Here is a 15,184-nt window from a genome sequence, read left to right as displayed (position 1 = left end):
ATCCATAGGAGTTTTTTGTTTTTCTCTCCTCTGTGCCTAAATGGTTTATTTACTTAAATGTTCACTCACTATATTCTAGATCATGTAAAATGTTTACAGGTCTACATTTGATTTTATTGTATTTGTTTTTATTTTGCTATACGTTTGTTGTATGTTTACCTGTCTGTAAAGCGCTCTGTGGCTACCCTGTGAAGGGCGCTATACAAATAAAAATTGATTTGATTGATTGAGCTGCTGTGGCAGGACTTTAAATGAGCAGTTCATGCTCAAAAACCCTCCAATGTCACTGAATTACATCAATTCTGCAAAGAAGAGTGGGCCAAAATTCCTCCACAGCGATGTGAAAGACTGATCTCCAATTATAGGAAGTGTTTGGTTGCAGTTCTTGCTGCTAAAGGTGGCACAAGCAGTTATAAAGTTCAGGGGGGCAATTACTTTTTCACACAGGGCCAGTTAGTGTTAGATATGTTTTTTCCTTAATCAAATTATCATTTAAAAACTGAGTTTTGTGTTTACTTGGGTTCTCTTCGTCTTACATTACATTTTGTATGGAGATCTGAAACCATTCAGTGTGACAAATATGTAAAATTGGAGGAAATCAGGAAGGGGGCAAATACTTTTTCACAGCACTGTATGTCAGACATAAGATATACCCCTACATGTTTTTCATGCTGTATGTTTAATAATGCTCAATTTAATTGCAAAATTCACTGCAGTTCCTTTACTCCACTTTATGGTAGCATGAGTTTGAATTGGCATTCCTATTATATCTCTGAGTTATAGAAGTTTGACAGTAAGGGTTGATAGCAATGAGAGGGTCATAGCTTTCATTTAGTGATTTTCATTGCATACTTGAGATGGGTTAATTCTCTCCCTGAAAATGTATATTGTGTGCTTCAATTTTAACTTCATCTGTTTAAACATTTTATGTAGGTTTGTTGTTTTTGTATGTTTTGTATTCCTTTAAAGCAGTACATTGAATGTGTAGGATACTTAAGCATTGGCACATTAACTACGTAAGTTAACAATTAAAATGTTAATTTTTTTTTTTTTTTTATTATTATTTTGTAAAATTAACCAAATCCTTTACCTCTCTGGTAGTGATCAGGTTTTTTTCTTAGCACTAATTGCTGCTCAGCTGCACTGATGCCCTTGCGTGGCACTTCATTAAGTGTTTCTCATTCCTCAAATATTGGTGCCACACGTAGCATCTCCAGAAATAAGACTGCTATCATGAGTTTGATTACTTTGAGACCGTTAACCTTTCCCATAGTATGACTTGACCACCCATCGCAACCATGAACAGTTTTTATTGTATTGCTTTTGGAGATCCCCTTCTCTTCTCCCCCATAATTGCCTGCTGAATATGCTGAGCCAGAATGGCTGGAGAGGTTTCCCCTTAGCTAGTGTTGATCGTGGGAACCCGATTGTTTTTTCAGATGTATATGTTGTATACAGCCTAATTCATAAAAATATACATCTAATATGCATCTTTTAGATGCATCTATTACAGAGCCTATACATATGCTGTAGAACGTCTACACCCCCTTGAACTTTTTTCACATTTTGTTGTCCGTGCCTCAATTTCATGTGTTTAAATTTTGATTTTTTTTTTTTCAATTATCTATACAACATACTCCACACTGTTAAGGGGAAAGGATTTATTGTGAAGAAATTAAAAATACAAAACTGAAATTATCATAATTGGATAAGTCTCCAGCCCCGAGTTAAATAATTGGTGGAAGCACCTTTGGCAGCAATTGCAGCTGTGTGTCTTTTGGGATAGCTCTCTACCAGCTGCACTGTTTGGCAATATTTGACCATTCTTCTTTACAAAACAGTTCAATTGCTTTTAAGTTCTTTGGGGAACATTGATGGACAGCAATCTTCCAGTCATGCCACACTTTCTGTTGGATTTAGGTTGGGGCTCTGACTTTTTGTTACTTGGCCGCTCCAGTGTAGCTTTTGGCTGTGTGCTTTGGGTTGTTCTCATGCTGAAAGGTGAGCTTCTGTCCCAGTTTCAGCTTTCTTGTGGAGGGCAGCATGTTTTCCTCATGGACTGTTCTGTAATTTGTTTCATTCATTTTCCCTTTTGCCCCATCCCCATAATATGATTCTGCCACTACTATCCTTCACAGTAGGGATGCTTTTCTTTGGGTGATCTAACACTTTGCATTTAGGCCAACATTTTGCATTAGACCACAAAACATTTTGTCAAAAAGCTAGAGAAGTGCAATGTTTTTGTTGTTGTTTTTTTGCATACAAATGGTTTTCAAGGTGGGCTTTCTTGAGTAATGTCTTCCCTCTTGCCATCCTACCATACAGGCCAGATTTGTGGAGTGTGTGGGATATTGTCACAATATTGACCAGTCTTGGCTAATTTTGGATTGCCATTACAAGGGGTGGACACTTCTCCAATGTTAAATTAAAATTCTTGTATTGTTTTAGAATGTGGAGATACATTTAAGAAGATCTTATTATATTTCAATGAATTTTAATTCCAGTCTATAAGGAAACAAAAGGTGAAAAAATGGACTAATAGACTTTCTACAGGCACTGTGTGTATACATCTATTTCTATTATGGGTTTTGTAATTTGTGGAGAATAATTTTTAAGATCGAAAAACCTGCTCAGAAATGGCAAGGCTGTTGCTTGATCCTCTATGTGAGATCTGGTGGATGTTGTAACCTGAATTGAGTTTCATCACTTTGTAGGACAGTCATTTGCATTAGGAACAGATTGACTGAGCTCTTAGATAATGACCACTGAAGCAAGCACTGTATTTGGACATTTTCTGGACAAAATGTTTATTTTTTTTATTTTTAGAAAAGTTTTATTTTAGTAAATTAACTGCTTGTAAGGAACAGAGAAAAGTGGAAGACAAGTTATTGTGTAAGGTTAATTAAACTTTATCGCTAAGACACATCCATGATAAGGAGAACCAATTATCCTCGTCTTGTCATTACTGGGTCTCTGTAACAAAAACTGGATGATAACATTTATGTAACAGTTTCCTGAAGGAAGCAACACATTGGCAGGGACTCGGCAACTCCAACGGGGAGGGTTTAATGGGTAATCTCTGATCCATAATAGAGATGCTTCAGAATACAACTGCAAAATGTAAAGGTTATTTGGATGCCGCGGAGGAAAAAACTGCACTATAATGATGAAACTTCAGCCTTCACATTACTTTTCTGTCAATGTAAGGCCTATTCTCAGTATGCCTGCCTGAAGTTTGTGTCTCTGTTCTATATAGCTTCCTACTGGAAAAGCAGGCTGTCATGCTGTGGGATTCTGGAGCTGCTGCCCACATCCTGTCCTCAGAATGGATACCTAAGCTAGAGGAAATAACTTTTCTTGGAATAAAATAGGGATGCTGTCATTAGATTCCATTATGTAATAGGATTATTTCTATATTTATTATAATTTTTCACTCCAGAGATTACCTTAAATACAGAATGAAAGCATTATTTTGAATACATACTGCAGTGTGATCATGCAAGTTCTTAATTCATAGGCATAAATGTCATAGCCCGAGATGTAAAACATACTGTTACCTTCCATTGGAACATTGAGAGCATATTACTGGAAAACATGCTGCTAGATTGGACTTTGTTTATATATATATATATATATATATATATATATATATATATATATATTTGCTTAATTTAACAATACTTCAACTGAAATCTGGGAATTATTTATCCAGAGATAAACGCTTTGGTTTTCTTGCTGTATTTACTTGTGTATGGTTCTTCCTTTCCTTATTTTTGGTCTGAACTGAAGATCATATCCATGCTGTGATTTTGCAGAAGGGCCTTTGATCAACGTTTCCTACCCGCAGACCTGAAGGTGTTGCTAATATAAAGTTGATCTACCCATCAGCTCGGGTAGATGCAAGCTGTGGCTTTGCTTTTTGATTTTTGTAGTTTAAGGAAGTGGAAATGAGATGGTTTTGTATTCAGAACATATGAGATTTTCACCAAGGAGACAATGGGAATATTTTCTGAGGAATTGAATTGCTTTTGTAACGGTATGAAATTGCGTGTACCTGTTCCAAGAAATGTTCTGAAAAACCTGTAATGTTGTCTTGTTTTAATTGTGTAAGAATGGGCCACTCAAGGATCTCTGCAGAATGGGTCTGTAGGAGCTGATAATCCTGGGTTTTTCACTTCTTAAGTTAAAGTTCAGGTTAATTATGTGGATTAATGTCAGTGGTTGTGCATGCTAGAATTGTGGGATGAAGGTCATCTTTATAGTGGGAGTTTGCCTGCCTTTTTATGGCTTTTGCTGTTCAGTTGCATTGCCAATCAGAGTATCCTTTAGGGCCCTTTACTTATGACAGCAGTTACCAGAACAGAGTTTTACTGATGAGGCAGTCTTGAGGCCTTCTTAAGTGTTCCACCAGCCAGCAATGACAAACGCACTGGCAGTCCATCTGCTGAGTGTAAAAGCAGTTATTTTGATCTGTGCTTTCTCCTGCCTTCTGAAGATGGGAGCAGGATCATCTTTTAGGGCTGCATTTACAGGACAGAGCTTTCACAGTCCCTTGGCTTATTCTGCACTGCCAGAGCTGTCTCTGCCAGTTGAGTCACTGTGGAGATCAAACTTTATAAATGGAACTTAAAAAGTGGATCATTGAAACATTATAGTTCTTTACAAATGTTACAATCTCATTGGGTGGGAACACAGTTCTTTAATAAATTGAACTTCTACAGCATACATATTTTAGTTATTTTCAGCATGGGTCAATATTGGCTTTGATTTAGTACTTCTCATAAATCTTTATGATGTAGTTGATTTATTATTCTTATTCACTTGTATTTAAGGGTATGCAGTAAGTTCCAGGTACTTTGCAGTATCTCTTTGATGCATTTCAGAGGAAAGATCACTTTTGTGTACAGTGCAGTGAAATCAGTTGACAAGTTGAAAGCCTGAAATTCACAAAAAAGTTGTATTTCAGCACAATTGAGACTGACAGCAAGGAGTTTGTGATTTTTATAAATTGCATCTAAGGTTGTATGAAAAGCAATGTTTTGCTGCGGAAATGGTAGTAAGTTCAAAGATTCTACATTTGTGATTTTTTAAAATTATTTTTTTGGCAAAAATAATGCTTCTGATGTACATTTTCTTTCCCTTTTTGTTTCACCAGGTTATGCAATGGTCTCTGCAAAACATCCTGTGCTTCAGGTGGTGCTTTCTTATACAGACGTATGCTGGTTCTCCGTCATTGTTGAGGAGGCAATAATTTCTTCTCTTACAACAACAACATAAGCGGACAAAATTGCAAAGATCTGCCCCGTGTCGAGTATGACAGCCACGACCCGTGGCTCTCCGGTCGGAGGGAATGACAGCCAGGGCCAGGCTCCTGACGGACAGTCCCAGCCTCCTCTCCCACAAAACCAGGTGAGTCTCGGCACACAGCCACCCATCTATCTCATTGGAATCGTAGGAGCTCTTAGTGCTTCGGGTTCTGGTGGGTCTGGGATCTCATTCAGCTCCTCTAGCCAGAGATTCACTGGAAGTGTTTTACGGGACTCCTGCCCTGGAAGCTGGATACATCATCGGCATGCAGCAGGATGCCTCTCGTGCAGCAGTGCGAGACTATATAGGTCTGGCTGAGCTGGAGGCTCTTGTACAATTTGTACTGAAGAAACGCAAACGGAATATTGTAAAGCCACACCGCAGAAAAAATAAATTTTGCAATATTTTGAGAGCTGTCTCATGTATGTAGTACAGACTTCCGCTTTGTCGCATTGTCATAGAACAGGCTAGAATGAATGAATGCTGCATTGAGGGAAGGATGCCTCCGTTGGTTTGAGATCAGTTGTGCTATGCGTGTTGGCTATGTAGGTCAGTCAAGGAGGAGGCTTTATTTCCACACCCCCACAATTCCCAGGTTCTGCAGTTCTGCTCCATACAGCTGCATTTGGCAAGCTATAGATTTACCAAGCCTACGGAGTGCTGTATAGTGTGTGTTTTTTCCAGATATAACATGCTGTAAAACCAGTGGTGTTATATGAACTGTTTTGTTTGCTGATGGTTGGATTCCATTATATTCAGTTGTTACAGGAACTTGACATGTCTCTTTGGTATATATTAACCGTAGAAACCCATTTGAACTGCTTGATTCATTCAAGTTGTCTTTTGAGTACAAAGAACTGCTGAAGTGCACTTTGATATTGTGTGTGTGTGTATATATATATAATATATATATACACACTGTCAGAAGGAAGTCTAGCAGAGTAGAATGTGACAATGCAAAAAAAAAAATATATAATTTTTTATCTCATTGTATCTCATTGTGATTTTCTAACTGGGCACCTCTAGTCTATCATTAGGAAATGGTGTAATATTTGAAGGTATAGTATTCCCTGGAGTCTGGAACTAGATCTGTTACTCCAGCAGCCTTATTGCTTTCATAAAAACAAGCATCACAAATTAGCTGTTAAATGCAAATTGGTCACATTATTGCAGATTAGAAATGCAGCCCCCTCTTGCAGCCTTATTCTTATCTTATCCCACTACTAGAAACATTATTTTTCAGGGGGAATTGTAAAAAAAAAAAAAAACATGTTACTGGTTCAGCTGATTTCTAAAAGGAGCGTTAAGCCCTGATCTGTAGATTGGTGACTGGTTCTAAAGATTTCAAATTCTTCTGTCTTTATATTCATTGAACAAACATTGACTATTGGTGTTTTTATCAAGGCCTATGCAATGTACTATTGCAGCAATCCTAAAATTACTTTGCTAGCTTGATGTACAGTACATCCTAATTGACCAGGGACAAAATGTTTATTTTAAGGTTTTATCAAAATAAAACCAAGGTCTACTCAGGGAAGCAGTTTTCCTCATTTATGGGAACATCCAGCATAGAAGAGGAAATGTTTTAATTGATAAAAAAATAAATACAAATAAATTATTCGCCTGATCTGTCAGTATCCTCAGATTAAATATTATCTTTTGAACATGTTGCAGTCTGAGTACGTTCTTTGCTTAAATGTCAGATACTAAGATTTGCTGTTGTGCTCTACATTTTCATTGTTACATTCTTTATTTAATTGCTGTCCCTCTAAATAACAGATTTGAGATTACATTTAAAGTTGACTTCAAGGAAAGAACTTAAATTGCAATTTTATCACAGCTGACAAGAGACTGAATTTATTGATATTCATGTTCTTGATTTTTGTGTCTTTGGGGGTGAGGATTCTATGTTATTTGTTTTCTCCACCCAACACTTGCACAGTTAATTTGTCAATGCAATTGGGAGCTTGTTGTCCTTTTCACCGACAGTTAATTAATTAGTGTTTCAAAGCAGTGCTTTCTTTAGAAAAGTCTGGTCAGATGTAAAACAGATTCTTAATACCTTATCAGCAGAAAAAAAATAATCTTGTGATTCTGGCATGAAACACGTCAGTCTAAAGTGCCAATGTCAAGTGTCAATTTTGCTGTTGAGTTTGGGGGGGAGAAAAAAACTTGTGTGTGCGCAGATTTGATTTAATTAAACTTTGTAGTATCAATGTAATTGTTCAATATACTAAATTATGTAACATTGCCAAGCACTGTTTGTTAAATGTCAGTCATAAATATTCTACGATTTGTAAAAGTATAGAACCTGTTTACATTTTAATTGCACATGAATGGAAATGTGATTTGTGTATTTGAGCACACTTAGGTTTTCTGTATTTTACACCATTTGACTTTGGAGTTCATTAAAATACATCTTTACTTTTTCTGCTTAGTTAATTTACAGTACACTGAAGCTTGTGAAACCTGAGATGGATATAACTTCTATATCTGCTCCATGAAAATGTGCCTCCTCAATAGCTTTCCTTTATGCTTCTTAACAATTTCCTATTGGGAAAATGTTGGTTAAATTGGTTGATAAATATTTAAATTTTGGTTCATGGTCCTGATCGATGCAGGTTTGTGGGAAACTTGGTAGCTTGCTTAATTTACATAGAACATTTGTCTGTGTGTCCAAACTGCAACGTTATAAAATGCTTTGCCTGTGGCAGAAATTGTTTACAAGTAAAACAATTTAAAGGTTGTAAATTAAACCGTTTCCATGCACTTCCCCACTGCTTTTATTATAATGCCACTTTAAACAACACTTTAATTTTTAACTGGTCCTTCCTTCAAATAGTCATTGTTATTCATGCAGTCTGAAAGACTTGGCAGCCTTTCAAGTGAACTGCTATGGGAAGCAAGAATGCAATGTTAGAATTATCTAGCCTAAAATATTGAATAAAACCATATCCCGCTGGGCTTCAGCACAAAATGATAAATGGGAGACATGATGACGAATTCAATTGTGAGCTTGAAATCGTGTGGAAATTCCTTGGGAAATATTCTTGTGATACACAAGGAATCTTTGCTATATTACAAATTGTTTTTTTCCCCTTCTAAACTATTTCCTCAGTTTATTGATTGAATTCTGCAGCTTATACTATGTTGTATTGTACATTTGATTATCCCAAATGTAAGGTCCATGTTATTTATGAAGGAAGTCCTTTTCCATGGCCAAATCTTAACGCTGTGTCTGTGTGTGATTTCCAGAGCTCCTCTCCGAACTCCTCCAATGAGAACTCCCCGGTGAGCCCGCCGGAGGAGCAGGGTCCGAGCGATGGCCCCCCTCAGCTGGAGGAGGAGGAGCCTGCCTTCCCCCACACTGACCTGGCCAAGCTGGATGACATGATCAACCGGTATGTTCTGGCCACACTAACTCTTGATTACGCTTTCCTGATTGGAATGTTTCAGGTTACAGGTTCTTATTGTGGATGTGCTACGGGCTGTACAATTGTTTGTTTTACATTTTCTTTTTTTTTTTTTCTTGGTTTCAGACCCCGCTGGGTTGTTCCAGTTTTGCCAAAAGGTGAATTAGAAGTTCTTCTTGAAGCTGCTATAGATCTTAGTAAAAAAGGTTAGTATGTCATTCTGTTAAGGACTTTATCTCCGTAAACCTAAACACTGGGTCTTAATGTAGACCAAGATTTTACACTTTTCATACATGCTTTTCGCTGTGGTGCAGTTCCTCTCTGTGCATTGCGATAATCCTATTTAATACGCATTTCTTAAACACTTTCTGTGAACAGGCTGTGTCAGAGGGTTTCTGTGCTCTTGAGAGCTGCAGTCCCCTAACCCTTGATTTAATTAGCGCCAAGTGATTCATTCAAAGTCGCACATTGCCACAGCAGCTTCTTCACAGATATCTAAATAATATTTGAGGTTTGTCATATCTACAGATTTTCTTTCATCATTCGTTATGGTTAACTTAGCAAAAGGTCACGGATAAAATGTATGTTTCCAATTTAGAAAAGATAAAGGAGATGGGGAACCTGGGTGTGTGTGCATTTTTTTTTTTTTTTTTTTTAAGGCTGGCACAGTGTAGCCTGCCTAACATATTCTCATTAATTGTTTTTGCCCTTAGAATTTGCTTTGGAATTCTCATTTGCAGTTGTGCAGGTTATCATAGAAATGCCAAGGTTTAGCCTCTAGTTGAAGGGCTGCATTCTCTTGAAAAGAAAAGAGCACAAACGTTAAGAAATACTATGTCTGTTACTGGCTTGGTTTTATGCACCTGCTCACCAGTCTTTTAATTTGTTCAGTTATTCCATGTACTAATTTTTTTTTTTTCCCGTTTTTCTCTCAAGGACTTGATGTAAAGTGTGAAGCATGCCAGAGATTTTTTCGAGATGGCTTGACAATTTCCTTTACAAAAATCCTTACAGATGAGGCTGTGAGTGGCTGGAAATTTGAGATTCATGTGAGTATTGATTTTAAAAGCTAATTAAAAAATAGTGCTAGTAGCTTATTTATGCTTTTCTTTTTTTTAAGTCAAATAAAGGCACTGGGTCTTTAAAGGGATTTTAACTAATATACTGCAAGGTTAGGTCTAATTAGTTTTGAGTATGCAACCCCTAATATTTTGTTGCTGTATATTGATATCACATTTTTTGCAAGCACTGCCTTTTGGGAAGCTTCCTCCACAATCTGAAGATGCTTCTCATCACATCACAACTGTTTTTATTAATTATAATTTGGAGGGTCTGCTTTTAAGTTAGGAGATAATAAAAACCTACCAACAAATTGGAGTACTAACTAACAGTTTAGAGACTTCTAGATCATGTCCGTCACCAAAGTATACACTTTAAATAAGAGGTCTCCAACTCCAAGCATGGTAGTGTCTTCTGGCTTTTGTTCTAACCAAGATCCCCATTAATGAACTACATGATTAATTCATGATTAGTGTGAGCTGATGAACTGGAGACACCTAATATTTCTCTACAGCCTGAAAAATGTTCTAATTGGTGCATCTTGAATCAAAGGACAAATGTTATGCAATCAACTGTCAAGGAAGTTTGAAATAACTAGATGGATTAAGTAATGGAGAGATCCGGTTAGAACGAAATCCAGATGACATTGACTCGCCTTCCTGCCCCAAACATTCCCTGGGTGCAAACACATATCCAGATTGTTCTTGTTTTCGCAGAGGTGTATTATAAACAACACTCATCGTCTGGTAGAACTGTGTGTGGCCAAGCTCTCCCAGGACTGGTTTCCTCTTCTTGAGCTTCTTGCTATGGCCTTAAATCCTCACTGCAAGTTCCATATCTACAACGGTACTCGTCCCTCAGAGACCGTGCCTACCGGGGTACAGCTGGCAGAAGATGAACTGTTTGCCCGTCCGCCTGATCCAAGGTCCCCAAAGGTGAGGTGATAACACCGCAGTCTGGATTGGTCATCTGTGTAGCATCTTAACTAACCCTTTCATTGACACCAGTTATTTTAACGATGGCTGCAAAGTCTCACCTACTTCTACTGCACACCAACCTCTAGCATTCGGGTTAGAGAGTTAACTTTTCTTGCTGGTTCACCCATGACTTTCAATCACTTTTTCCAGCATCTGGATTTGGGTCATATAGTTTTAGATGTTACATGTCATATATATACACTCACCTAAAGGATTATTAGGAACACCTGTTCAATTTCTCATTAATGCAATTATCTAACCAACCAATCACATGGCAGTTGCTTCAATGCATTTAGGGGTGTGGTCCTGGTCAAGACAATCTCCTGAACTCCAAACTGAATGTCTGAATGGGAAAGAAAGGTGATTTAAGCAATTTTGAGCGTGGCATGGTTGTTGGTGCCAGACGGGCCGGTCTGAGTATTTCACAATCTGCTCAGTTACTGGGATTTTCACGCACAACCATTTCTAGGGTTTACAAAGAATGGTGTGAAAATGGAAAAACATCCAGTATGCGGCAGTCCTGTGGGCGAAAATGCCTTGTTGATGCTAGAGGTCAGAGGAGAATGGGCCGACTGATTCAAGCTGATAGAAGAGCAACTTTGACTGAAATAACCACTCGTTACAACCGAGGTATGCAGCAAAGCATTTGTGAAGCCACAACACGTACAACCTTGAGGCGGATGGGCTACAACAGCAGAAGACCCCACCGGGTACCACTCCTCTCCACTACAAATAGGAAAAAGAGGCTACAATTTGCACAAGCTCACCAAAATTGGACAGTTGAAGACTGGAAAAATGTTGCCTGGTCTGATGAGTCTCGATTTCTGTTGAGACATTCAGATGGTAGAGTCAGAATTTGGCGTAAACAGAATGAGAACATGGATCCATCATGCCTTGTTACCACTGTGCAGGCTGGTGGTGGTGGTGTAATGGTGTGGGCGATGTTTTCTTGGCACACTTTAGGCCCCTTAGTGCCAATTGGGCATCGTTTAAATGCCACGGCCTACCTGAGCATTGTTTCTGACCATGTCCATCCCTTTATGACCACCATGTACCCATCCTCTGATGGCTACTTCCAGCAGGATAATGCACCATGTCACAAAGGTCGAATCATTTCAAATTGGTTTCTTGAACATGACAATGAGTTCACTGTACTAAACTGGCCCCCACAGTCACCAGATCTCAACCCAATAGAGCATCTTTGGGATGTGGTGGAACGGGAGCTTCGTGCCCTGGATGTGCATCCCACAAATCTCCATCAACTGTAAGATGCTATCCTATCAATATGGGCCAGCATTTCTAAAGAATGCTTTCAGCACCTTGTTGAATCAATGCCACGTAGAATTAAGGCAGTTCTGAAGGCGAAAGGGGGTCAAACACAGTATTAGTATGGTGTTCCTAATAATCCTTTAGGTGAGTGTATATTTTTTACTTTTTACTACTGTCTCAACTTAAATCTCCATTCTTCTCTTTCAGGGATGGTTAGTGGATTTAATAAACAAGTTTGGCACATTAAACGGGTTTCAGATCCTGCATGATCGGTTTATGAACGGCCAAGCGCTGAATGTTCAGATCATTGCAGCCCTCATCAAGTGAGTTTGTTTATGTTGTCTACAGATTATGAATTGAAAGGAAATGTTTCCTCATCCTGGGTTTTTCATAAGTACTGGCATTCCAATAGTTATCATAAATGTGCCTAAATAACTTGAAGACTGTCCTGAGTTGCTTGCATGTCATTTGTTTCTTGAAAATTGTCAATGTTCTTTTTCTTTTGTTCTTTTCAGACCGTTTGGCCAGTGCTATGAATTTTTAACATTGCACACAGTGAAGAAGTACTTCCTTCCAATAATAGAAATGGTCCCGCAGTTTCTAGAAAATCTCACTGACGAGGAGTTGAAAAAGGAAGCAAAGAATGAAGCCAAAAATGATGCTTTGTCAATGATAATCAAATCTTTGAAGAACCTAGCTTCACGGGTACCAGGGCAAGAGGAAACAGTGAAGAACTTAGAAATTTTTAGGTTAAAAATGATTCTTAGGTGAGACTTCTTGATCTTATTTATTTTTGCCATATGTATATACTATTTCAGATGGCTTGGTGGCCAACTTGGTTCAAGCATGTTTCAAATACTGCTATGCAATTTGTTTGGAATCTGCATCCACACTAGGCTGAGCCAAACTCCTTCACACAGATTGCTGGTTGTTCTACTTGGAAGACACCACACATTGGTGCTTTAGTCTAGGATGGCTAGGATGTTACAGTAGTAGTGATTATCCTGCAAGTTGCCTGATTTGTACCTAATTTAATGTTTTTTTCTCTCCTAAAGGTTATTGCAAATTTCTTCTTTTAACGGAAAAATGAATGCACTAAATGAAGTTAATAAAGTAATCTCCAGCGTTTCCTATTACACACACCGGCATGGCAATCCTGAAGAGGAGGAGTGGCTGACGGCCGAGAGAATGGCGGTAAGTGCGTCGGATTCATTTGGACCACGATTTTCTTAAAGTGCAGCAATTCTAACATTTCTGAACTCTTTCTTGGCCCCTTAAATTTGTCAAGGCATTTTGATATTATCGGTGATCGTTGTGAAGACCCAGTGGTCCAGTATTTGACCTGACAGTCCACCCACCTCCAGGTCTTTAAGACAACTAGTTCCTTAATTGTATACTTGATTCTGCCAGGATGATACCCAAAGGATGGAGAGTTGTCACAACAATTCATTTGTAGGAGGTGTTGACTCGTACTTGCTGGGGATTACAAGCACAATTGCTGTAGCATTGAAATGGTTGGTTGGGTGATCACATTTGACAACCTGACTGTTTAATGGTAAAATTAATAGTATAATACACTGAGTAATCAAGGGAGGTGCAGAGTTTAACACTTTAAAGCGATTGAAATATCCAAAAGATGAAACGCCATTTGAAAGATGTTGCAATGTACCCACTAAGTTGCAAGTAATTCAGCTTTCAAACCTGTGTGTGTTAGTCCAGCAGGAGCAAGAGATTAATATGAATATATCTATATTTTCTGTCAAAATTAAGTTAAATCAGAAGCATCTACAGAAAAATGATTCTGAAGTGTTCTATAGAGGAGCAGCTTGGGATGTCAGTTTTAGTTGAAACCACTGTAAGCATTGTTCAGTAGCTCCATTTCATTCTTGCTCTCCAGTCTGGCCTAATCAGTTGTTACTCACACGCTTGATCTGGTCTGTAAAGTAGATGATTCCACAATATTAATGCATTACTGGATAACTACAATACGTTTTCAGTCCTTATGGTACATAATAAAATGCACCGAATTAACAGTGGGGACATAGGCTTTTTTGCATAAAAGCTATTAAGAGAATTGCAGTATTTCCCCTCAGGCATTGTTTTGTGCATGTTATTTAAAAGAGGAAATTTGCCATCAACAGAACTTTGTCAGTGTGGTTGATTGCTCAGACGTTAGTGTTGACTGCAGACTCCAGTGATTGAATTAATTATCATTATTAGTCGAAATACTTTTGTGCCAGTGTGCTCAAGTGGAATGAATTAGTCTTTAAGGATGCTGCTTTTGTATGAATCTTCAGTGTACATCAGGTGCTCAAATCCTGTGTAATCGTTCCAGGGCATGCCAGGAAGATCTCCTAAATGTTTTTCTGTGAAACTGCAATTCCTATTTCACATTAATGGATATATAATGGCATTGTCAATTGATTGTTAACTAGGTGTGTAATGTAAAAATATAGTGTGGTATATGTGAGTTAAGCAAGCAATATCCTTGCAATATATTTTATGTTCATAAGAAAGCTTTTAGGTCTGGGGCTAGATGGTTCTGTTGGTCAATAAATAATTCAGCAGAGAATTGTTTAATTAGTCTGCCTCGTACTGAAGTTGCTTATGTTCTGTTAGACCACGTGGCGTGTGCTGCTTTCGATTCCGGCGAGAGTGCTGAGCATTTTCCTGGCCTTTCTCTGCAGGAATGGATCCAGCAAAACAACATCCTGTCTATTGTGTTGCGAGATAGCCTGCATCAGCCGCAGTATGTGGAGAAACTGGAAAAAATTCTCCGCTTCGTCATCAAGGAGAAAGCACTGACTCTCCAAGACCTTGACAATATCTGGGCGGCACAGGTAACGGATGGCATACGAACAGTCTGGACAACACGAGACTATGATTCAGCAATAGTTACCCTGCTTCTCCTTTCTGGTTCTTTCTATCCCTTCTGTTTTTATTACATTTCACTTTCTCCCCAGATACCGTCTGTGCAAGACCACAAGGGCCTGTCAAATATTTTTACAACACACTTAGGGACCAGAGGCAGGATAGAAATCTAAATATAGATATAATCTGATAGAACGTATCTCATCAGCACCTCTCATTTTCTGAGCTTGGGGATTTTTATCTCCAGTGTTAAAAGGTACTGCGGATAAATTATTCTCTATAGCTGTT

General features: G+C 38.3%; 1 protein-coding gene across 4 annotated transcripts in view; it reads left to right on the top strand.

The window, feature by feature from the left end:
- Positions 1-15,184, top strand: part of usp9 (ubiquitin specific peptidase 9) — a 59,925-nt gene that overhangs the window by 13,059 nt on the left and 31,682 nt on the right. For all 4 annotated transcript variants that reach the window (XM_066706866.1, XM_066706867.1, XM_066706868.1 and 1 more), the window contains 9 exons: positions 5,156-5,409; positions 8,563-8,708; positions 8,847-8,926; positions 9,657-9,769; positions 10,496-10,714; positions 12,233-12,348; positions 12,541-12,792; positions 13,081-13,219; positions 14,713-14,865. In XM_066706866.1, the coding sequence (XP_066562963.1) occupies positions 5,314-5,409; positions 8,563-8,708; positions 8,847-8,926; positions 9,657-9,769; positions 10,496-10,714; positions 12,233-12,348; positions 12,541-12,792; positions 13,081-13,219; positions 14,713-14,865 (1,314 nt within the window). In that variant the 5' untranslated portion in view covers positions 5,156-5,313. The remainder of the gene's footprint in view (positions 1-5,155; positions 5,410-8,562; positions 8,709-8,846; positions 8,927-9,656; positions 9,770-10,495; positions 10,715-12,232; positions 12,349-12,540; positions 12,793-13,080; positions 13,220-14,712; positions 14,866-15,184) is intronic.

This window comes from Amia ocellicauda, chromosome 6 (genome assembly GCF_036373705.1).
Source record: "Amia ocellicauda isolate fAmiCal2 chromosome 6, fAmiCal2.hap1, whole genome shotgun sequence".
In the NCBI taxonomy this organism is placed as follows: Eukaryota; Metazoa; Chordata; class Actinopteri; order Amiiformes; family Amiidae; genus Amia; species Amia ocellicauda.
Note: the sequence above shows the minus strand (reverse complement) of the source record. Positions and strands in the feature narration are given on the sequence as shown.